Source organism: Panthera uncia, chromosome B1 (assembly GCF_023721935.1).
Source record: "Panthera uncia isolate 11264 chromosome B1, Puncia_PCG_1.0, whole genome shotgun sequence".
Taxonomy (NCBI): Eukaryota; Metazoa; Chordata; class Mammalia; order Carnivora; family Felidae; genus Panthera; species Panthera uncia.
The window spans coordinates 166824309-166849426 of record NC_064811.1 but is presented as its reverse complement, the minus strand read 5'-3'; the positions used below and the strand labels follow the sequence as shown (position 1 = coordinate 166849426).

At 51.1% G+C, this 25118-nt stretch overlaps 1 protein-coding gene across 3 annotated transcripts in view; it reads right to left on the bottom strand.

The window, feature by feature from the left end:
* SLC25A37 (solute carrier family 25 member 37) overlaps positions 1–19762 on the bottom strand; it is a 40062-nt gene extending 20300 nt beyond the window's left edge. Inside the window, exons 1-3 of one of the 3 annotated variants that reach the window (XM_049631583.1) lie at positions 19396–19484; positions 12804–12924; positions 11227–11365 (exon numbers count right to left, since the gene is read on the bottom strand). Coding sequence is in view for 1 of the 3 variants with exons in the window: in XM_049631581.1 (XP_049487538.1) it covers positions 19396–19608 (213 nt within the window). In the remaining 2 variants the exon portion in view is untranslated. Of the gene's footprint in view, positions 1–11226; positions 11366–12803; positions 12925–19395 lie in introns of all 3 variants that reach the window. The other 2 variants (XM_049631584.1, XM_049631581.1) reach the window with 2 other exon arrangements.
* Between the last annotated feature and the right edge of the window lie 5356 nt (positions 19763–25118).

Below are 25118 nucleotides of genomic sequence, written 5' to 3'. Positions count from 1 at the left end.
AAAAAGAAAGAAAGAAAAAGAGAAAGAAAGAAAGAGAAAAAAGAAAGAGAGAAAAAGGAAAGAAAGAAAGAAAAAGAAAAAGGAAAGAAAGAAAGAAAGAAAAAAGAAAGAGAAAAAGGAAAGAAAGAAAGAAAAAAAGAAAGAGAAAGAAAGAAAGAAAGAAAGAAAGAAAGAAAGAAAGAAAGAAAGAAAAAGGGAGGGAGGAAAGGGAAGGAAAAGAAACCAAAAAATGAAATGAAACGCAAGAGAAATTGCAAGCCTTGTATACTGTGGGTAGAAATGTAAAATGGTGCAGCCCCTATGGAAACAGTACAGTGGTTTCCAAAAAAAAAAAAAAAAAAACTAAAAATAGAATTACCATATGATCCAGCAATCCCACTTCTGGTTTATAACAAAAAAAAATTTAAAGCAGGGTCCCAAAGACATATTTGCACACCCGTGTGCATAGCAACATTATTCGTAACAGCCAACAGGTAGAAGCCACCCAAACGTCCACCTGTGGGTGAACGGCTGAACAAATGTGGTATCTTGTACAACACTATCATTCAGCCTTACAAAGGAAGGAACTTCTCACACATGCTACAACATGGATGAACCTTAAGGACGCTATGAGACAAGCCAGTCACAAAAAGACAAATACTGTATGATTTCACTTACACGAGGCACCTAGAATAGCCAAATCCAGAGACAGAAAGTGGGATGGGGGCTGCGAAGGGCTGCGGTGGGGTGGGGAATGGGGAGTGGCTGTTTCAAGGGGACAGTTTGACTCAGAAGATCAAAACGGTTCTGGAGATTGGTTGCACAACAGTGTGAACGGATTCGACATTACTGAATGACACACTTAAGGGCATTAGGGTGTATTAGACACCTGAAACTAGCATAACACTGTACGTTAACGTCACTGGAATTAAAATTTAAAACTTCATGAAAATGAAAAGGAAGAAAAAAACTGTTAAGATGTAAATTTCACGTTATATGTATTTAACACAACCTCTTTGAAATCCTCAATCTAATCAATAGCTCATTCCACATGCTGTTCACAGTCTGAGATCCTGTCACAATCACGTAATCCTCTAACACCTTTAACCTTCCTCTAACCCCTGAAATAGCGTTTTTTGGTTTGTTTGCTTGCTTGCATGTTTTTGCCAAAGGCAAACCAGGGGTCTCAAAGGCACAGCGTGATCCCCTAGACACAGTAATATTTCCGGCTCCAGAGCCCGCCTTGGAAGGAAGCACCCGGAAGGTGAGCCCGGGGACTCCTGGACAGAAGGCAGAAATGGTTAAGATGTAGAATCTGAATCTCCATCCCTTCCCAGAGGTGGCCCCCAGCCTCAAGGATGCAGTGGTTCCCTGTGACACTGGCCCATGCCCACCCCAAAAGATAGTATCCCCGGAATCAGTACCCCAACTGCTCAGGCCAAAAACCAGCCAAGTGTTTGTATGTTACGGACCGGCTGACGACACCGATGGCAGGCCATCAGAGCCGGGGAGTGCAGGGAACCCCCTGAGCGTCGTGGGTGACGGCTCTCCTGGAATCCACTCCCGCAGGCCCAGGGAGCCGGGCACCTTGAAGCCCTGCATACAGTTCTCATGTCAAGTGTGGTCCTGTCAGCTTCTGCAACAGCAGCTTCCACACCCTTCACAGAGGCCACACCTTCTAAAGCATGCCCCACTATTAGCCTATTAGCCACAGGAAGAAAAGACTTCCAAGCAGCCCTGTTGCCAGCCTTCTCTTGCTCATTTCACTACTTATAATTACATCAGGTGATGTGTCTGCATGCCTGTCTTCCATTAACGTCTAAGGGCATGAAGGAGGGGACAGCCTCATGGCATTTGTGATCTCAGGGCCCTGGCAGCGTGCTTTATGCAACAGACAATCAATACGCGATTGTCGAGAACTCAGAGGTGCACAAAATTTTTTACCCGCAGGCACATACAAAGTAGGCACTTGAAACCCCGCCGACAGCTGTCTCTGGGCTGTGTCCTGCTATCCACGTGCTGTGTCCTGCAGCACGATGCGCATCATCATCTTCTGGGGCCTGCCACATGGAGGGGCAGCCCCATCAGAGCCGAGCTCCAGAGCGTATCCTCAGCATACGCTGGAGGTCTCAGCAGGGCTTCAGGGGAAACTTCCCAGATGTTACTGAAAGCCAGATTTCACACAAATGCTAAGATCAAATTATCTCCATAATGCTGGCTGATTTACAGGTGGGTTGGGTCAGGTCATAGCCGGAGACGATGGTCTCCTGTGCTCTTCACACACCTTGCACACCAGCCAATAACAGAGAAAGAAAACCAAACGCCAGAAACACCAGGCTTGAAGTTCTAAGCGTCTCAGGGGAAAGACACCGAAGGAAACATCCTGAAGATTCATATTCCAGCCTCTGGAACCCGCTCACATGCACAAACGTCTGCATGTACAAACTGTTTCATAAGCTTTTGGGGGAGTCATATTTAAGTTTTACTGGATGCCGAAGGGAAGGGCAGGAACCTACAATCATGGGTGAGCTTTCATGCCGACTAAACCCTCATCCTGGAAAAGAGAACTTGGGTGTACGATTTAAACTGAAGCCATCTTGGGGCACCTGGGTGGCTCAGTCGGTTAAGCGTCCAACTTCGGCTCAGGTCATGATCTCACGGTTCATGGGTTCAAGCCCCGTGTCAGGCTCTGTGCTTAGAGCACGGAGCCTGGAGCCTCTTTCGGGTGTCTCCCTTTCTTTCTACCCCTCCCCCACTCTCAATCTGTCTCTCTCTCTCTCTCAAAAATAAACAAACATTAAAAAAAACGAAAAAAATATAAGCCGAAGCCATCTGATGAGAAGGGTTTCCAGAAGTGAGAGCACAAGACTGGCACGGGGGACGCGAGTGAATGGCCTGAAAGTGGTAAAACAGCAGGGTTTTTCTCCCCACTCCATAAACATCGTCAGTGTGCCGACAGGGGTCCTGGGGCTGAGGGGTGCAGGGCACCAGGTCCTTGCCTGCAAAGAGTCTGTCGTCTAGCAGGCACAGAGTAAACCAAAAGTCGCACAAATAAAATATGGCAAAGTCTAAGGACCCTGAAGGAAAGCAAAAGGACAGCAAAGGCACGAGACCTAATTTACACGTGGGGAGGGGTCCTGGAAGTGACTTGGAAGCCAAGAACTGAGGCTGGGTGAGTCAGGCCAAGTGGAGCTCAGGACAGAGGGGCTACGTGAGGCACAGGTAGTGCAGGTGGGGGGCGGCCAGAGGCCCTGAGAAGGCTGTGTCACTGGCAGCCTGCTGAGTTCCAGGGGATGAGCCCAGAAAGGCACAGAAGGACACAGAGCCCACGGGTGTCCTGAAAACATCATTTTATCCTTCAGTCTGTTCGGTCCTGACCTCCTGCCATGGATTTGCAAACAGAAAAGGAGGAAGAAAGGAGGTGAAGAACACAGGAGAACGTTTCTCATTGTGAAATCCAAATAGGAGTGCCAACCATGAGGAGCAGAGGTGTTCCTGTCACCAGGAGGGGACACGCCTGAGAGCCTCCCAAGTGAGGAACCCCCCCCCAACCTGTCATTCACCACAACGCTCCCCCCAAACACTCGGGTCATCTGGGCTAACTCATCTGTGCTTCTGGCAATGCTGTGTGACCTTGGCCATGCCAGCTGACCCCTCAATGACTCAGCTTCCTGGTAGTGAACTTGTAAAAGGTCCCCAGCAGGAAGGAGTCAGAGTCATAAACAGGGCCTTCCAGAAGCATCTGCTACATGTCTCCCCTTGATTCCAGGGTGGGGCTGTGACCATTCAGCATTTCTGGAATTGCCTGAATGAATGGTTTGCAGCCTTTAAGCATTGTACTTGGAGGTTTAAGTAAATCAAACAGACTATAATTTCTAGGCAGGCACTCTAGGATGCAGGGACCCCAAATGGTATATTGGCAGCTGACTCTGGTCCCTGCTCCTCAGCCCCCTAGCATTCCAGGGCAGGGGTCTTCCGGTGTCCTCCTACAAACAGAAGTGCTTGTCCCTCTATACATTCCAAGTCAAAAGGGGGTGCCCAAAAGTAATACTGCCCCATGGAAATAAAGAGTGGAGGGACACCTGGGTGGCTCAGTCGGTGAAGTGTCCGACTTCGGCTCAGGTCATCATCTCACAGTTCGTGGTTTTGAGCCCTGCGTCAGGCTCTGTACCGACAGCTCAGAGCCTAGAGCCTGCTTCAGATTCTGGGTCTCCCTCTCTCAGCCCCTTTCCCGCTCACACTCTGTCTCTCTTTCTCAAAAATAAATAAACATTAAAAAAAAAAAAAGAGTGGAAAAAATTTAGAATCTTGCCATTTTACAGATGAAGAAACTGAGACTGGGACAAGTGACATGTTTTTCTCAAGGTCACTCAGCTGGTGGGCCCCTGATTATCTTAAGCTAATTACAATTCACCCTAAAATACAAATGTTTCATGTGCCTGTGTTCACAAAGAAAAGGCTTTTTTGCCTTGCCTTTTTCTCAGTTCGTTCCCTGCCCTCCAAGCTCAAGTCCTGAGTTGACAAAGTTCTCCCTGTCCCTTAAACTGGCTGCTCACAGATCAGAAATCTGTTTTCAATTTAAAGCAGTTCCTGGTAAAAGTCCAGCTTTGCAGTGACTTTCGGTTCTTAGGGTCTAGAAGAGAATTTCAGAAACTTTCTTGTGACTGGATTATCAGAAAATACAAAAGATCCCTGAAAGAGACACCCACAGGAGGTCTGAAACGAGACTTTCCAACTCAGGGTCAGGGGCAGCACCACCAGCGGGCTCAGCAGCCTGCGGAGGGACAGTAATGGAAGGTGCTGCCACCTGAGGCCATCCTGGCTACATCGCCATCACCACAAACTGCACGCACTTCCAGCCCCTCCTCCACCTCCTTCGGAAACTTGGAAGATTCTTCTAGAAGCACCGAAGGAGCTAGGAGTCTTCCAACATGTCAATATACTCCTTGTTGTTATTACACTGTTTTTACAGTGAAAAGTCACTTTTGAGGCTGATATTCTTAAAGCTCTAAGTGCCAACCATAAATATTCAGTAATTTGCAAAGCAAGTTCACATAACGCTTCACCCTTCCTGGCCTGCGTGAATACGTGTACGTTAATTCAGTTTATTATCTGAGAAGCCAGGAAAAAGTTTATTATCAAAGATTCCAGGGGAAAAAAATTAACACAATTACATTAAGAGAGAGCTCTCTAGTCTCACGTACTTTTTAGGATTTTAACCATTTCACTGATGGCTCCTGTCCCGACCGGGCACTTTCTATGGTATAACTTGAACCAGATCAAATCTTGGCTTCTATCCCGACCATTTCTTCTGGATAACAGCTCAGCATTGTCTAACGACACTGAAAAGGCCCACACACGTCCTCCTTCAAAACACTCAGCAAATAGATTTGGTAACAAAGACCTCCTGTGCCAGGGGAATCCGCAGACACAGAAACAGAGGGCTGGCCTCGGGGTCAGCCGATTCTTGTCCGTGTCACCGGACTGGCCTTTTACAGAAACAGGACTCGGTTTCCAGAAGCTGCGAGTTCCAGGAGCTTCTGTCTAAACCTGGCTTCATACAGACACCAGGGGAACATTCCTCAAGTTTCAAGCTCTTTATCAAAACTGCCTGAGACTGATGGACGAGCCGAGGGACTGTACTCTGCGTTTTATAGGAAGCACTACCGGAGCCAGAGAGGCTAAAAAGGAAAGAGAGGACAGGGTAGAGTGTTCAGCTACATAGTTGCCTTTAAAAAGTGCTAAGGAATGACATGAGAAACTGAGTTTCAAGAAAAGGTCCAGGTGCCATGGGGCTCCAGATCAATCTCACTGTTTGTCGAGTCTTTCTCTCATAACCCTACAAACTGTGACCTGTGCCAGTAAAGGTCATTCAGGCAAACCCTAAACCTCCACGAGTCATGTGACTGTATTTAATTTTTAGCCACTTCTCTGGCTGCTGCTGCTGCTGGCATTTGCCACTAATGCTACCCATTAATTATGAACCAATTATGAGCAGAAATGCCTTTGACATGACAGCTTTCCTCCCTTCCTCCTGGTTTCCGCCCTCCTCGGGGCTTTAGCGCTGCGGTAAAAGTTCCTACTCAGGGAGGAAAAGCCACCAGGCAGTCGCTGAGTGGCCAAACGGAATTAAAATCCCAGAACATGGGGGAGGAAAAGAAGAAATTTCAGAAAACAGGGGTAGAAAATTTCAGAGCAGGGGGGGCAGGTCCCCTGTGGAGGCCCCAGTGTGGTGACCTCAAACCACAAAAACTTTCTCTGCAGATTCTGCAGTCAGGAGGCTCAGGACAGAACCCCAAGATCAGAGTGTCAGAGGGGTGCGAGTGTCCTGCTTATGGCCAGGCACCTCGGGGACAGGAAGTGACAGCCTAGGGGAGAGAATCACATGGTTTTGTTCGAGTATCTCTGTCTCCTTTGGTCTAGATGTGGATCCTGAGCCATTGCCCCAAGGGACCCTTTCCTGACCCTTCTGGATGAGGTTCTGGGCCCCTGAGTACAGGCTCAACACCTCCTACAGGAACGACTCATCCATACGTCTGTCCTCTGGGCCACACAGGGACTTCCGTGGGCAGAGACCCCAGAGGTGTCTCGAGCCTTCTGGCTCCCTCATGCCCAGCACCCGTGCTCACTTTCCATGTGCCCCCCTCCTTAATTAATCTGGTCACCGAGTGAAGTCCAGGGGCCGAAGTTACATTTTTGCAAATGCCTTTCAGCTCTTCCACGTTTCTACGAACCGAGCTGACGCAAGCCCACATTTAACAAATAAGCCGTGGAGACAGTGACTAAGGAAAGAGACCGACTCAGTTCTTCAGTTAAAGACACGCCCCGGGTTTGGTACACACACACCGACGTCTTTCCTTTGGGAAGGCTTCCCTGCTCTGGTCGGACTCCTTAGATCTGCTCATCAGCTCCTTTCGTCCAAGCTCGTGACGGCCCTGGGACATCCCTGGGACATGCCCCGCTCCAGGGGAGTGGAGCACTGCAAGCCAGAGGCAAGGCCTGGCGCGTCCACCTCCCGAGCAGGCCTGGCTGGCAAGCTTCCCACGGGCTGCTGGTGTCTACGGCCAGGCCCCGGGCAAGCGAGGCGCCGGCACTGCCCTCAAAGCGGGCAGCATGAGGAGACGAGGACTGGAGGACCTCGAGACAAAGGCGTCTGTGTCCTACCTCCTTCCCCTCTTACTTTCCTGTGACCGCAGTCATGAACAAACAAGGAAAACCGAGACACGAGGGACCGAGATGGGAAAATCCCCAGCCCCATCTGCCTGGCACGCAAGGGGCAGACTCACTTAAAAAAAGGACAAGCGAGCACATAAAATGCGAACCCCCCCCCCCCGCGAGATGAACGGGGCCCGACGTCCCCTGCACGTGGCCTGGTCACTCACTAGCCTCAGTCTCAGGAGCCACACGCAGCTCCTCTCCATGCCAGCCCAACGGAGTCAGTGTTGGGTGTGTTGTTTTGAGCATGCTCGGAGTACTACCCGGCGAAAGAGGCGGGAGCAGGCTCCCGCCTGCTGGTCTTTCCTCAACAGATGGGAGACACTGTGTAAGGAGAGAGGTGAAGTGCCCGCGGCCACGCAGCTGCGGCGAATCCTACAGCGGCTGGAAGAAGAGCCCGTATTTTCCATTGCAGGGAGCAAACCTTACCCCTTTAACAGGATCCCAGTCTGATAATAAATACCGTGACCTGGCACCTGCAGACAGCTTTATACTTTTTCAGCAGCAGAAAGGCTCGTTCGCTGCAAGCCTGGCCATCCTTTCTTCCTGGATGCACTAAGTAGACCTACCAGGAAGGTAAGTCAGGCATCGCTACCCTTCCCCGTGTAAGATAAGAAAACTGCTGCCCTAGATCAAGGAACTCTGATGTAGAGCTCATCCCAACAGGCCATCTTTATACCATGATTTGCAAAACGATTCTCAGGCCAGTCCAAATTCAAATCACTATACTGAGCCCAACTTTTCAACTCCCTGCTGAAAAGAGAAGGTGCCTCTGCAATTCACTCCAGAGAGTGAAGCCACGACTTACCTACAGCAACAACCATTTGTCATCATCCCCTTGCCCTCTGTACTGGCGTATCTGACCAAAGAACTCCTATGTATGTGTTGGAGCCCTGCATTCCACACCATATCATCCCCTTGCCCTCTGTACTGGCGTATCTGACCAAAGAACTCCTATGTATGTGTTGGAGCCCTGCATTCCACACCATACTTTCTGACCAAAGAACTCCTACGTATATGTTGGAGCCCTGCATTCCACACCATACTTTCCCTGCTGGCTCTCCCTTAATTCCAATCCCTCCCTCCCAATAACGTGGCTGGGGCCGCATCATCTGCTCCTCTCAGAACCCAGCCCAGGGGCTCTGCGGCCATTAACATGTGAGTCTACTCCCCACCTCACTTGTTGCTCTCACCTGCTCCCTTCCACACTCTCCCCCCTTAGCTCTGGTGTAGCAGAAAATGCTATTTTTCTGAAGCTGAGTTTTCTCATCTGTGAAACGTGAAACAGTACATGCCTTTTCCCACCTTCAAAGGAGAGCTAAGAGAATCAAAAGACAGAATGCAGATCGAAACAATACAAAAATACTGCAATATACAAGTGCAGAAACTACATACAGGCATAGGCAGGCCTTCAAGTAATAACGCTTTTAGAAACAATATAGGAGCTAAAACGAACTGAGTGCTTAACAGGTACCGACGCTATTCTTAACACTCTAGGTGTGTCATAATTCAATATCATAATTCTCATAGCAACACTGAGGTGGGTCCTGTTATTATCCCTGTTATTACAGATGAGAAAAATTAGGCACAAAGAGGTTTGTCTGGGCACCGTCCCCAGGCAGTCTGGCCCCAGACCCTGTGCTGTTAACCTGAGCTGCTCTCAATCATTAAGTGTATTGCCTCTGATACGATCTGTCATTATCTGGGCAGGTCAGGGTTTAGAAAAGCTGCTCACAAATGGGATCCCACCTGATCCCAGCCCCGTCAAATAAGGAAACAGCAATGTTAGTCAAAGACTAATATTAGGGGAGTCTGGGTGGCTCAGTCAGTTGGTTGACCCTCCAATTCTTGATTTTGGCTCAGGTCATGATCTTACAGTTCCTGAGATTGAGCCCTGTGTCCAGCTCTGCGCTGAGAGCTTGGAACCTACTTGGGATTCCCTCTCTCTCTCCCTCCCTCTCTCTCTCTCTCTCTCAATGCCCCTCCCCCACTTGCACATGCACGCTCTCTCAAAATAACTAAACATTTAAAATAAAAAATAGGGGCGCCTGGGTGGCTCAGTTGGTTAAGCATCCGACTTCAGCTGAGGTCATGATCTCATGGTCCGTGAGTTTGAGACCCGTGTCGACTCCGTGCTGATAGCTCAGAGCCTGGAGCCTGCTTTGGATTCTGTGTCTCCCTCTCTCTCCGCCCCTTCCCCGCTCACACTCTGTCTCTCTCTCAAAAATAAATAAACATTAAAAAAAACTGGGGGGGGGGGAAGGGCACCTGGGTGGCTCAGTCAGTTAAGCATCCAATGTTGGCTCAGGTCATGATCTCATGGTTCATGGGTTTTCAAGCCCCACGTTGGACTCTGTGCTGACAGCTCAGAGCCTGGAGCCTGATTCAGATTCTGTGCCTCCCTCTCTCTTTGCCCCTCCCCTGTTCACATTATGTCTCTCTCTCTCTCTCTCAAAAATAAGTATTTAAAAAAATTTTTTTAATTTCTTAGATAAATAAAATGAAATAAAACATAAAAAGAAAAGGCTAGTATTAGTCTATTAGACAAGGAGGCACTAGCCTAGAGAAGTAACTTGGCCAAAGTTTCAAAGCTGGCCAATGGCAGGACCAGGACTTAACTTCCTAGGGCCTACCCTGCCCCAATTGGGTGCCCTTTCTAGGGGCTTCAAGGCCAGCACAAGCCTGAACACACACACACCCCTGCCCAAAGGAGCATCTCAAATGTAGCCCTTATAGCCAGACCAGGGAACAAAAAAGCGGTCACTATGAGAGATCAGGGCAGGGCTTTTGCCAGCCAGACCTCAGGTGCCACTGCTCTGTGTCTCTCGCCCGATGCGTCCCATGGATCCAGAAGCCCCAGAGAAAGTCCCCTCAAGTGACACAAAGCTGCAGCCCCTCAACTTGACCCAACAAGGGCCAGACATTTCTAAAGCTGTTATGCAATTCTTGCTTCAACCAAGCTGCTGCTGGGATCTCTATTTCAACACGTTTTGTTTTCTCTTCAGAGAGAAAGCATGAATGTGAAACCATAACACCTCTTAGTGACCAGACAACGGCCCTTCCCGACCGTCTGGGATTACTGATAGGGTGGAGGATGTTTTCAGAGTTACCTTCTGGGAGCCGATTTCAGCTTCCAGAATGACTAATGACCTCAAGAGCAAGGAAGAGGACCGGGGGGGGGGGGGGGGGGGGGGGCTGGTGGTACAACTGAGGGCCACTGTCTCCTCCAGGGGAAGGAGCCAATTCAAGATTGCTCAGCAAAGAAGCCCAAAACAATGCTTCCCGGCAGGCTCCAGACCTGCAAGATGGCAGCCTGAGTCCAGACACCCCAGACCTTGTGCCTATTTGAAAGCAAATACCAAGTTGGGCCATTCTTCTTTTCAGAGAGAGCCAGTCCTGCCACCTTAGCTCAAGGTCTAATTATAGGGAGCAATGCCCCGGGAACAGGGGCCGGGACTTATTTTTGTTGCCTGATGTCTAGCACCGAGCCTGGCAGGGAAGGAGCTCAGTAAGTGGGGAATGAAGTGGGTGGCCAGATGAATTAACAGCCTCACTGGGGGAAACACTGAGACTTGCGAGTTCTACTGCAAAAAAAAAAAAAAAAAAAAAATACAAAAGGGCTGAGAAAGTCTTTCTGTGGGTAAGATCCACATGGATTCAAAAACCACACATACACACACACAAATAAAATTAAAACTAGCATTTTTTAATAGCATATTTCAAAGCACTTTCATCCCCACGTCTCTATAAAACAACCGTGTCTGCATCCATTCAACCGGTATTCACAGAACAGAATACCTTTATCTGTCTTGCTCTGGCCAACACGTCAGAGCAGGAGAGGCTCTGGGTATCTCACACTACCCAAGGTTCAGGCTTTATTCTGAAAGCAACTAGGACAGCTGGGGGAGTAGGCGGAGAGAGACACCATGTGACATGAGAGGCAGCCGATGGGGCTGGGCCTCAGCCCCCCTTGTGGGCTCTGTGGCACTTGAAGAACAGGCTGGATTTTCCATTCCAATCAGCTAACCTTACCTTTTAACAGGATCCCAGGTTGATAATGTCATGCCCTGGCACCTGCAGAGAGCTTTATACTTTTTAAATTGTGTTCATTGTTTAAGCGCGGTTCACTGCAAATCTGGCTGCATTTTCTTCTTAGAGGCAGTAACTGGACCTGAAAGGTGGGCAGGACGGGCACTGTGACTCTTCCCTGCTTAAGAAAACTGCAGCCTGCCTAGAAGCTGGAGGCCTCAGAGATGAGGATGACCAGGAGTGATTGACAGTAATTCATTCAACAAATCCTTAACTGAGCACCTACTATGTGCCGGGTGTGGTTTCCGGCAATGGGAACAAACGAGAGAACAAAAGAGCTAAAAGATTCCCGCCCACTGGGAGCTTACATTCAAATAAGGGGAGACGAACCATAAATAACATATAAATAAACGTACAAAGAACACAAACGATAAATAAAAGTAAAGGGCACTGTGTGTTAGAAGGTAACACACGCGGTGGAGAAAAACAGCAGAGCCCGGCAACGGGGAAGTGGGGGCGAGGAGAGGGAGGGCATACTCAGTCGTGACTCGGGTGGTCAGGGAAGCCATCACTGCAAAGGAGACAGTGAGTCCCCTGAAGGCCCCAAGGTGGCCCCAACGGGAAGGAGAAGAACAAATCAAAGAGCTATCACAGATGCAGAAACGGAAGGGTCTTGGAAACATACAGGGGGAGGGGGGAGAGTGGGCAGAGGCGAGAGGAAAGCTGACCACAGTCGCCACGTTCCTGAGGGAGGGGGCCCAGGCGGGAGCGTGGCCATCATGGACACCGAGACAGCCAAGTGTGTGACATGGCTGTGAGGCAACAGGACAGCCGGCTCCAGGGAAGACGGGACCGGAGACACCAGTCCGCCATCTACGAGTTATCAGGACCCAGGCAGAAACGGAGACACATGTCCTGAGGGAAGAAAAGAGAGTGGCTTCCAAGGAAGACCAGGCGGCTGCCCCACATCAGAGGGGCCAGGAAAACGACGACTGGATTTATTAGCAAGGAGATCACCAGCAGCTTCCGTGAGGGTGCAGCAGAGTGGTGGGCACAGAGCCAAAGGCCTGGCCGGTGGGGGGTGGGGGGAGGGGTGGACAGGTGAGGAAGGAGAGGCCGAGTGCCCATGTTCCTCTCACAACACTTGTTATTTTACGGAGAAAAACCCTCGGGGCACATGGGGTCAAGGTGAGATGTCTGGGGTCTGTCTGTTATTTAAGACGGGACAAGTCTGGGCTGTACCGATGCTTTTAGGAGGGAATCGCTGGTCGGGGGGAGGGCAAAAGATACCGAAACTGAGTTACTCAGGAGATGACCAAAACGACTCCCATCATGACCATTCAGAGAGCACTGGTGCTTTATCTGCACTGCCTCGTTTAAGTCTGTCCCAGCCTTCTGTCCGGGTAGGCCTCGGCATTAACCTCCCCACTCTGCCGACAAGGAGACTGAGCTGAGACAGGCCCCTAATGTGCCCCAGGTGCAGAACCAGGATTGAAATGCAGGTGTATGTGGGAGGTCCCCACACACCCCCTTTCCCTAGGCCCGCTGGTTCATCTTTGACAGAGGAAGGGCCCTCTTACCTTAACGACAGTAGGAAGGTGGGGAACGGCACACTGGTTGGAAGGACAGTGACGGGAAGGTGAGCTTGACTGGGGTCCTGGTTTCTCTATGAACTAGAGCAAGCAAGATGCCGCGCAGAGGCTGAAAAAGCAGAGGGATGGGAGTTTGAGAAGCAAGAGCATGGTCTGGAACGGCTGTTGAGACTGACCAGAACCCACAGCAGGACAGGCTGCGGGCCCCGGAGGCGTGGGCATACACGGCACCAAAGGAGGCATTATGGGGCTTTTCTCCGGAAGGGCTCGGCTGCCCCGTGGGTCGATGGGTCATCCAAGACTGGGGTGTGGGCAGGCAGGTGCGGGAAGAACCGAAGGCAGGAAACGAGAGGCCCCGGGAGTGGATGCACGGAGTGGGTCATAGGCCCCAGTCTGGATGAAGGCGACAGGGACAGGCTGAGAGGGAAGAGAAGAGGCTGAGACCTAGCCCAGTGTGGCCTGGCTGAGACATCTGGACTCAAGACCTCCAGGTGGAAAAGGTGGGGGTTAGGACTAGGCCCCATGGAGGTAGACGCCATCAGCCTGAGGGGCATAAAGAACGCAGGGATTTGGATGTTAGTCGGGCAGTGGCCAGGAGGGGACATTCTCGGGTGATGACAGCATTCATTCGCGGTGGGAGCAGTCTGTGAGCCAGACGCCAAAGCCCTGGGGGTGGGGGGGAAGGGGCTGCAAAACCACGTTGGTGCCCATGACCCCCGGGGAGCACTCACTGCACAGCAGCTACTGTCCTCGGTGCTTTAGGGACTTAACCCTCACAGTCACTCACAGGCAGCAGTACCGCCTGCCTCCTTTTCACAAACAGGGAACACAGCACAGACAGAAGGGACTTGCCCAAGGCCACACTAAGGGGAGCCAGGGCCCAGTCCACACAGTCTGGCTCAAGGGTCCCTGCTCCTCACGAGTCCGCCTCCTGCCCCTCAGCGTAAGTCAGGCTGGAGGCGGAGGCGAGCAGGCGACAGGAGAGAAGAGGGAGGAGAGGAGCATCAAAGGAGGAGAGGCTGATAAGAGGCTAGTGGATAACGGTGCCTGGGTTTGAGCTGATGGGAATCCTACAGGAAGGAGCGGCCTCAGGAGAAGAGCTGAATTTCTCTCAGCTCAGGCAGGCAGAAGGAGCACAGGGTGAGGCTATGAGGGAGCTTGTTACAAGGCACTTCCGTAGGGCCTGACCGATAACGAGGGAAGAAGAAAGCAATGGACAGCTGGGTCAGGAGAGAGAAAGCAGCAAGAAAGTTAGTGTCTGCATTTTACAAAGAAATGACACCTCAGAGAAGCTAAGTGTCCTGCCCCAACCAGTAAGTCAAAGACTGGGCTCTGAATCTCCCCAGGATAGTTCTCTGAGGGTGAGACATCCGGCTCAGAAAGAGATGGAGGGAAGGCTTATATAGTTAAAGACAAAGGGATGAGATACTTCTCCCCTATGAGAAATGTCAGCCGTGAACACCCCAGGTGGAGGTGGGGAGGGGAAGGGCCGGCTTAGGGCTCACGGTGCTTCCTGAAGCGCCCGGCAAAAAACAGCATGACTGTAGCCATGTGTCTGCAGCCAGCACCCATGAGGCCAGAGGGCTCACTGAGGTTTAAAAAAAGAAAAAGAAAACTCTCTGAGAAGGAAATGTTGGGTACTAGGAGAGATATGAAGAGAGCCAGAATGTTCTGGAGTTTAAGAGAGACTGCCAAAGGCTTCATTCAACACACAGAAGCCAGTTCATCCAGTGGGTTGGGGAAGGGCAGCCCAACTGGAGTTGGAAGGGGGGGGTCAAAATCCCATAAAAAAAAAAAAAAAGGGAAAGTGGGACTACAGTTGGTCATTGCTCCAAAGAGCAGATGGGACAAAAGTCCTCATGAATGAGATGGCCAAAGGTGGTGAAAACAGGCCCAAATGAAAACCAGGAAAAGGCAGGGGAAGAACACTCCACAGAGCAACGCCCTCTCTTCCCCTGTGACATGTGCACACCCCTGAGTGCTTTAAAGGACCCAGTCGGTTAAATCCCCCATGAAGCCCCCACTGCCCCTCTCTAGAGGTGAAGGCGCCTTCTCTGCCCACTAGAATCCCAGGGGCGCCCCCTCAAGCCCTCTGCCCCAGCCCACCCCTCCCCCACTTCCGGGCAGACGGGGCTGGGTCAGATCCACCCCCTCCTCCAGCGGCAGGCCTGCAAGGTGCAGATCCCAGCTCTGGGCAGCAGCACGGGTGCTCACGAGGCAGAGAACAGGACCCGAGTTCAAGGGCACTCCTTTCTTGACTCCCTGGCCCTCCCAAATGCACCTTTTAGAAAAGCACCTCCCACTTAAGGACAGAAAAGAACGGAGGGGAGGGACGCGAAGGAGACAAGACAGGAGAAGAGAGACAGAAAAATCATTGTAATTTTCTCGCAAGAACTAGAGCAATTTGGGATTTCACGCCCTTTTGAAGCTGAATGGCACCTACTGAACTGCACTGGGTTTTGAAAGCTCTGACGTGGGTGGGAGGGGACTCTGACTGAGCACCCTTCCTACCAGTCAGCCTGCACGGCTAGGCCCCGGTGGAGCAAACTCCGGGGTGAGGAATGCCGAGCCCTCCTGGCACCTGCCTGGCTCACTCCTGCTCAGAGCTCAGCAAGGCCAGCGACGCAACCACTCCCCCCCCTTCCCCGAGGCCAACTGAGCTTTCCAACGGGCTCAGCACCCACAGGCTCCTAGAGAGAAGCTGAGCCTCACACCCTCACCATCAGCGCCACGGGCCCGGCTGGGCAGGAGGCCTTCTCCCAGCAGAGTGAAGGGCAGCATTTCCCTGACTAGCAAAGCAAGCAAAGGTCTGAGAAAGGGTCAGCGGAAGTTCCCTCGCTTCAAATCTTTCCTGTTTCCTTTTGCCCCTGCTTTCACCACCACGGGACTCAGCATGGTCTAGAGTGGTGTGCCTAATCTGGATGGAATTTCCTCCTCCACCCACCTGGCATTCTCCCCACGGTCTCGAGCGTTCCCGACCAGGGCTTTTCACCGCCACCCCCACGTGCTGGTCTAGGTGACCATGCCCCTTGCCACTGTGGAGCGCCGGCTAGAGAATCGTGGGGAACCTGCTGCAAAAGTCCCAGTTGGAAAGGAATGAGTCATCGCTACCAGTTGGCAAAAGCCCTGCAGAACCCTCGTGTTCCCTACCTTGGTAAGATGCAGGGGCTCAGAACGGATGGCAGGACAGGGTGGCTGGACCCTTCATGGGTTAGTAAGCACTCACAGTCCACCCCTGGGGACTGAGAGAAGAAGGCACAGGAAGAAGCAGTGAAAGTTTGCGGAAGGTCTTCCAAATAATGCTTTAATAATCACAGGCCGTCGCGACTGGAGCTCAAGAGGCATTAGTGCCCATCAGGTTCAGTGTTCTTCATACTTTCTGGGGCCATAAACCCCAGTCGGAAGAGCATTTTGCACAGCCAGCCAGGGAATACACACACACACACACACACACACACACACACACACACACACCAATTTCACTAAGCAACACTCTCCTTACTGCATGCCACACGCACTTAAATTCTGAACTCTCACCAATCTGTCTTTCTTAAAATGTTGATGCCATTAATGAGTCACAACGCACAGTTTGAAAAACGCAGGTCATTAAAATGACACGGGGGGGGGATGGGACTTCATGGGAAGGCATAGTGAACATAATACTTTAAGGCATTAGTAAGGCTGGCCTTCTGCCCCTGTGACCACAAAAGCAAGGAGGACAGGCTCAGTGGTGAAAGCGGCCAGCACCAGCTTCCATGATCCCCACCATCTAGGACAGAAAAACTAGAAAAAGCAGGCCCACTCGATACTCTCACTTAACGTCACATGATCAAAGTTCAAACTGTGTGCCTTATAAAATTAAAGAAAACGTTTTCTTCCAACCTACAGTTCACACTGACTTGGCTTCAACCGTGATAATTATCAGGAATGTCAAGTATCATAAAGGAGGACGATGGGTGTTCTGTGTACATACAAAGGGGAACAGGTTAAGGATGGGGAGACATACTGAACTGGTCCACTGCCCCCACTTTCCAATGACAAAACTAAGGCACCGAACAGTGCCTAAGTCATGAAGCAAGTTAGGGGCAGGGCTGCGAACCCGACCTAGGGCTTCTGACTCCATTACTCACAGTCTCCATCGCCCAAAACATTTAAGCACACAGTCGAGGTCTCCCCAAATGGAGCATTTCCATGACTGAAGCATGGACGCATCCCTGATAGGTCATGCTGGGCACGGACAATTCTGCTGATCTTGGCAGACCTTGGCACTCTGCTGCAGCCCCCCCTGGGCTCATGCGATGACCCATGCCACTTAACTTTCTCTGTGCCTTTTTGCTCAGCTGAAATATGAAAAGAATAATCCTTGCTACCCGCTTCCGGGAAAGTGGTGGTGAAAAGCGAGGTGCTCTAAAAGCAAACCTGCATGCTTAAAAACAGAAGAACTCCTTAATGATTAGCTAACCCAGGCCTTCATTTTACAGTCAAGCCCCGTAAGGCGAGTGACTTATCTAGGACAGCCAGACCAGCTCCAGCTACCGCATGCACCCTGTTACCTCTATCCACAGGTGAAAACTGCTAAGTAAAGTAACACTAAGTACACAGTGACATCTGTAGCCAAACAGACAACGTCTACAGGGCAGGAGGAGGGGCAGGGAAAAAACTAAACAGAACACACAACTTAAACATGTAAGACAAATGCCTCTTTAGGGTGTTGAAAAGGGAGTTGAAAAGGCATGACTAATTATTTCCAATCCTAAAGATAAGCTACAGTGATGCGCTAAATCGAACTCTGCAAAATCTCTGAAACGGTAGAGTTCCTCGATAGAACGTTCATCTCTGAGATGCTGTGGGTCTGGTGCCTGCTCCAATAACACCTCCCTGCCCCTAACTTTTTAGATACTCTGTCCAAAGGCACTGGAGACAACAGCTTCAAATATGGGAAATTTTATTACATGTGAGGGATTCTTTGCTATACAAATGCCACCTGGTATCTGTCCAAGGTCTTCCCTGGAGAAGCTTTGAAAGCCTAAGAGCCAAGATCTCCCCGCTGCCCTCCATAACCCTGGCAGCAAGGATCATTCCCTTCATTCCCTGCTGGCATGCTGGACAAGCCAAAGGTGTGATGGCTCAGGCTCAGCGGCATAGTTACAGGCTTGGACCTCACCTTTCCTCAAAGGCTCACGCTTTCTCTCACTGGATTGGTGTCTATCTGTCCACTGACGGCTAGCTCTAGGAGAGCTGTCCAGTGCAGGGAAAACCCTCTGAGTCAGACATTCTGGTCCTCACACCTCCAGTGTGGGGCCAGCATCAGCAAGAAGATAACAGCTGCAGTGAGGGAGCGCTGTGAGCCCTGCCTTTCAAGATAAGTGCCACCAAAGCACACTGGGGCTGGAGTCCGAGGAGGCAGGTGGAGTATCAGCCTGGCAGGTTAATCAGTTCGCTATCTCTTTGCCTCAGTTTCTTCATCTGTCAATCCCTGGGTTGCTGGATGAATTAGTGGAGTTATGCTTACAAAAGTGCAAGGTGTCAATACCCGCATTACCTTCCTGCCACTCGGTGTCCTGGATAGGCGGACAGAAGGCAGCTCTCCGTCTAACAGGAAAACTCCTGGCTAACGCTGCCTCCTTGCAGAAATGCATGTAAAACTACCTGGGGAAGTGATGGGCAAACCGAGTGCCTATTACACAACCCACAGTAAGAGTGGTAGAGCTCACGCTCTCCTTGCCTGCCCGCCTCCCTGCAACAAAAAAAGAAAAGGCAAATGTCAACCCAGGGCTCGCTGCCTCTAGGCTGCTCAGCTGCCCGAACTCCTGGGGAAGAGGTGCAGAAACCCCGTGAGAAGGGGATCACCTAAGGGCGTCGCTGAACCGGTATCTCCAAGAGAGCTGCTAAGAACCAAGAGAACCCCTACCACTCCTACGCCTCCCCAGAAACCCGGGGAGCAGGAGCAGGAGCAGGAGCAGAAGCACACTCGGGCCAGAGGGCGCGCGGCCGAGCCGGGGCCACGTTTCTCCGCGCCAGCGTGGTTAGCGCTTCCCGGCGGCGAGCTCCCTCGGAAACTGCGCACGTGTGGGCAGCCTTGGCCGCCCTGCACGGACCAGAAGACACCTCTCGCCGCGGCTCGGACAGGGGGCGCGCCGGCGGGAGCCACGAAGAGCTGGGACCCACCGAGCCCTACGGTCGCGTGGGCAGACGTGGTAAGACTGTGCAGAGCTGCAGCGATCGCTTCCTCGGGCACTCCGCCGCCGCCGCCGCCGCCTCCGAGAGCAGGGGCGCTCGCCAGTTCCCCCCGCCGCAGCGCCGCGAGCAGCCCGCGTCGGGAAGGCGGCGGAGGCAGCGGTGCGGGGCGCCGGCGGGAGCACCCCCGTGGGCAGAGGGGCGCCCCCCGGGGCCCCGGCGCGCGGCGGAAGGAGTGGCGCGCTCGCCGCGAGAGCCGGGGCGCCGGGCCCACGCCCGCCACAGCCCGGAGGAGAGGTGTTTTCGGGGCGCTCCCCCAGGCTGCTCTTGCGCGGGATGCAAACGCACGCGCGCACGCTCCCCTCTCTGCGCCCTCCGTGCCTACAGTCTTCTCGCGCCTCACCTTCACTGAATCTACCGGGTACATGACCGAGTGCTCCAGGATCCCGGCCATCGCTCCGGCTGTCATGTGGGTGGATAAGGAGGCGCTGGTCGGCAGGTTCTCATAGTCCTCCGACCCGCCGTCCTTGCAGCCGCCGCCGCCGCCATCTCGGCTGTCCCCATCCATCCTGCGCCCCACAGCCTGGCTCCCTACGCCGCCGCGGCGCAGCTCCATCCGCCAGCTCCGCGGGGCGCGGGAGGCTGCAGGAGGTGGGCAGGGAGGGGGAGGGGGCGAAAAACTTCACTTCTTAAAGTGGGAACCACCTCCCCGGTTTTGCGGCGCCTGACGCCATGGCGGGCTGGGGTGGAGCAAAGGGGCCCCAGACACCAATCGCTGGAAAAGAAGAGGCCAGCCGCGGCCCCGCCATTGGTGTGCGGGATAGTGGGGACCCGCCTTCCTGTGTGACGTCACTGTCCAGTGCAAATTTCCAAGCAACCGGACGGGGGCGAGAGAAGACATGGGGGTGTCCCGGGAAGTTGTACTACCTCCAGGGTGCTGCTGCTGCTGCCCTTGGGGCGGGCGGGGCGGAGGGGGGCGGGTGGTCACTGGGCAGCGTCAGCCGGACCGCAAGAGGGACGTGCCCAGGGCTGAAGGGAGATCAGGAACAACGGGTAATCTTCCCCCAGAGCCCGGAGTTTTGCAAACAGTGTTACTCAGCACGCGTTGGCATTCCTAAGGCCTGGAGTGGGGGCAGTTCCTGTGGATGCCATCTATGGAGCAGTTACGATGGCTGGATGGGGGAGGGGGGCACCCGGGGCGGGTGTGTGTGTGTGGAGTGAAGTTCTAGAAATGAGGGAGGACGCACTGCGTGGTGTCACTGGAGCACCACCTCCTTTTGTGCAACACGAGGGCATATACCGTGGAGGTGACAGAGTTTAGACTCAAGAGCCTGTGCTAAGCTTCTTTGTTGAGGAGAGCGCCCATTTAATCAAAAATTTTTCTCTCACTGAAACACGTAATATAGAGGTAAATGTGTTCTCCTCTTAATTCTCACGAAGAGGCTAACGCCACCTTGCCCTGGACTGATCAAGGCATGGGTAGTCACCAGAACGCCTTTCAGCACGTTTTCCTCAAGACTGACAGGCCTGGAAGGTCTTTAGAGGCTGATCTCTGGGTGGGGTGCAGAGTGGCCCCGAGTAATATCTTGCATCATCGCGTCTGCCTTTTAAGACTCTGCTCTCCTGGTTCTTAAACTCATCCGAAACGGACTCCTTCAAGTGTAACCAGGCTGCTTTATTTCAACCTAAACCATGTTGTCTTGCTCTGTCTGGGGGAAGGGGAGGAATCAGAGAGTAGGAGAATGACCTGTCTTTGGAAGCCTCCATGAAAGCATGGCATCTGCATATCTAAATGTGCTCATTCTGGGGCTTAAGACCTGGCACTTGTAAAGCACCAGACACCTTATCCCGGGAAGCCTTCTGGTCAGGAAAGCTGTGCCTTGAGAGATAGGAAAGGGTGGGGGAGATCCTGAAGATCTGCACCGACTCTGCCCTCACCCTGGTTCCAAGATTCAGGTCACAGCAACCCAGCCCCCCCCCCCCAGGGGTTTTAGGTACAGCGATGTAAGCATTGTCAATTAAGACTTCAAGGCCAAGGGCACCAGTTTCCCATTTTGGTTAGCAGCCAGTAGTAGTTCCCAAGATGAGTGCTAAGGATGTCATAGGTAGAAGAAGCAAGCTCTTTGTTTAGTGATCGCCAGAGAAAAAATTGTTTTTACTGTAGGTGATTTTTAAGAAACGTTAATCAAAAGCTGTTGATACTCATTTAAAAATGGTACTTTTGGGGATGCCTGGGTGGCTCAGTCGGTTGAATGACCAACTCTTGATTTCCGCTCAGGTCATGATCCCAGGGTCCAGGGATCGAGCCCCATGTCGGGCTCTGCGCTGAGCGTGGAGCCTGCTTAAGATTCTTTCTCTCTGCTCCTCTCCCCTGCTCATGTTCTCTCGTTCTCTCTCTGAAATAAAATTAATTAATTTTTAAAAAGAATTTTAAATGATACTTTTAAACCAATACGTATTTTTGACCCATTGTCCCTTCTGGCAATGTGCCACAGAAGTTTTAATATGCGTAAGCTCCCCTTCAAAACATTATTTATAGTACTAAATAATTGGAAACAACTGAAATGTTCCACTAGAGAGGAATGGATGAGTAAACTATAATTTGTATCTTAGTGGACTATTATGGGACCATTAAAAATTGTGGTTACATTACACCATAAGATGAGAAGTGATTATGATACAATGTTGAGTGAAGAAACAAAACAAAATTATATAAAGATGACATTTACAAAGATGTAAATATGCACATGGACTGAGTGAAGTGGTCATTGTGATAGTGACGTAGGATTATAGGTATTTTTACTGTATTTTTCAGACCTAAATAGTACTTTTTATTATCTCTATAACTTAAAAAGTGGAAAGAATGAAACTAGATCACTCTTTTTTAGGAGACAGTCTCCTAATGGATGAGAAGCCTTCTGAACTTGGCAATGGTGATGCTGGTGGAGAGAAGCCACCCTCTGGATGATTAAGAGGAATCTTGGCAAATGTGGACATGCCCATAGTTTTCAGAGACACCAGACTTTTTTTTCTTTGAACTTTTTTTTTAATTTTATTTTTAATTTAATTTAATTTTATTAAATTTTTTTCAAATGTTTTATTTATTTTTGAGAGAGAGAGAGAGAGAGAAAGAGAGATAGAGAGAGACAGAGCACAAGCGGGGGAGGAGCAGAGAGACAGGGAGACACAGAATCCGAAACAGGCTCCAGGCTCTGAGCTGTCAGCAAGGAGCCCGACGCGGGGCTCGAACTCACGGACCGCGAGATCATGACCTGAGCCGAAGCTGGACGCTCAACCGACTGAGCCACCCAGGTGCCCCTATTTTTTTATTGTTTAAAATTTACATCCAAATTAGTTAGCATATAGTGAAACAATGATTTCAGGAGTAGATTCCTTAATGCCCCTAACCCATTTAGCCAATCCCCCCTCCCACAACCCCTCCAGTAACCCTCAGTTTGTTCTCCATATTTATGAGTCTCTTCTGTTTTGTCCCGCTCCCTGTTTTTTATATTATTTTTGTTTCCCTTCCCTTACGTGCATCAGTTTTGCAGAGACACCAGACTTTTTTAAATGTCATTAAATAAATGTTAAGCTAGAGCCGTTTAGAGAATCTGGAAAATTTAAGTATTCAATACTTTTTCTCATGTAAGGAAGATATGGTAGTTTGGCACTTAGCATCCATCTTAAACTCCTTCTTGTACTGCAGTGGCCAGAAATTTTTAAACCACATTTATCAGACCCTTGCAGCTAGGAGGCCAGATGTGAGTTTGATTCTGCTAATTAGATGAACTGGAGAGATCTGGGAGGCAGTAAGGAGACAGAAGTCACCTTCCTGCTTCTTTGATGCTTTCTGATGCCTCGCGAGGTCATAAACGCTCCGGCCAGGAGCAGCTGGGGTGGGCAATGGCTTTCCTCTTGCAACAGCACGGCAGTGTCTGGTCACCGGATCCATGGATGTCAAGAAGCAATTGTGGCAATGGGAGTGGCAGCAGGAAAGATCCCTGAACCATAGCTCCCGTAAGTGGCCTTCCTCACTTACCAACACACGGTGGAGATTCCCTTGGGAAGCCAGTTAGGCAATGTGGATCTGAGAGTTCTCCCTGGAGGCCCAGCCTTGGTTTCAGCTCTAACAATATTGTATATACTAGCAAAAGGGTCTGATAATGAAGGAGCCATTCCTGGACGTCAAAATACAGCCACCAGCCCCGGTCCTAGACCGCCGTGAAGGCCTGTTTAGAGGGAGTTGACATCCCAGACGCCATCACCCAGTGCTTTGGCCACCACTGTCAACAAAGAGGGAGCATAGGGACCTGGGAGCAGAGTAGTGATCCTGTCCTGTAGGGTGAGCCTGGAGACTCAAAATGACACGCCGACTCCACTGGATTCTTACATAAAGTTCCTGAGTCTTGAAGTTCTAAGGATGTCATCATACTGCCCTAACCTAACTGGGATCCAAGCTCCACTTAGAAAAGGGAAGCCACAGAGGCTGTATGGTGAAGAGCACGTCATGGATCTGTGTGGCTCTTGCCCACTGGTCGGCATGCTTCACATCTACTTAACACGTGGCGAATGAAACACAGGCAAAAATAAAGGGGCACCTGGGGGCTCAGTAGGTTAAGCGTCCGACTCTTGGTTTCAGCTCAGATCACGACCTCACTGTTTCAGTTTGAGCCCCGCGTCAGGCTCTGTGCTGACAGCCCAGATCCTGCTTGGGATTCCCTCTCTCCCTCTCTCTTTGTCCCTCCCCCACTCATGCTGTCTCTGTCTCTCTCAAAATAAATAAATAAAAACTTAAAAAGAATGCCTGTAAAAAATAAAATCCCATGGCCAAGTATATATAATTTGGGAATACTGAGGGGAAAGAAATGGAAAGGAGTTAACAGTACAGAGGTAAGAGGTCCAGTCTGTCTCCAGAATCTTCCTTTTTTTTTTTTTTTTTTTTTTTTTTTCACAATAATTGCTCCAGCCCTGGCATCCACCTGCCCACCTATGGAACACACAGACATATTAACAGTCCTATCCCGATTTCAGCCAATGCTGTAGCTCCCACCGGGGACACACTTGTCAGGGACGAGGCTCCATGCCTTGGGAGTGAACGCAGCTGGAGTGATGCGTCCTAGAACACCATGTGGAGTTGGTGTGGTACCAGGATGGGGGGCTGTGCATTTTGTCTTTGTTTTTCTTGATGTACACCCATCCGCCCGTTCAAGTCAAGTTTATATGTTGGAAGGGCTGCAAGGGCCTCTAAATGGAGGGATCCCTCCCTCTTATACGTATATGGCCCTGTATTCCCAGAATCTCTTGCCTTCCCAAGCTCAGCGCCGTGTTTCCTAAAAGCTCTATCTGTGATTCATCCTTTGGGATGAATCTCCCCATAAGATGGAAGAAGAAATGAAGGCAAAAAGCTAGCCTTCCTCTACAGCCCCATGTCCAATAAGGAAGGAGTGAGAAGAGCCATCAGGCCCAGAGAACACAGAGCTGCTTCACTTTACCAGGCTTTTCTTTTCAAAGGATGGCGATGGGCGAGGGTCAGAGCTGGGGGTTGAATCGGCAGGTTGGGAGAGGAGTGTTGACACCTGCTCTACCTGCCCTTTGTTCACGCTTCTGCAGACTCTACTGCTGGAGTCCACCGGTGATCATCCATGTGATGTGGCTGGACCCCACCGCTGTGGGACAGTCTCCTGACTCCTGTTCTGTGGATGCCTGGGCCATCCTCTTTAGCAGCTGTCCCATGCACTTTCACTGAGGAGAACCAACCATGCCGGCTGCCCCCTCCCCACATCGCAGGCCACACCGTCTATGCACTGCCCCCATGCCTGCTCTACTCAAGAGCCTATGCCCTAGTGAATGGCTCGGGGCCCCAGAACTGGACAGGGGTTGTGGCGGAGGAGTGCTGAGGCCCCATTGGAAGCAAAGCACTGGCTAAATTCTGGGCGAGAAGTACCATGTCTGTGTGTCCACGTGGGTGGATGCTGGACCATCCATTAGCTGCCCACTGTGATAGCTTCCATCTGTTTTTCCCTCTCCTCACCTTTCTCCATAAATAGACTCAACTCTCCATGGCTTAAAAAAAAAATCCCTCTCCCCTGCTTTACACCTTAAGCGATTGCCCTATCTCTCCCTCCA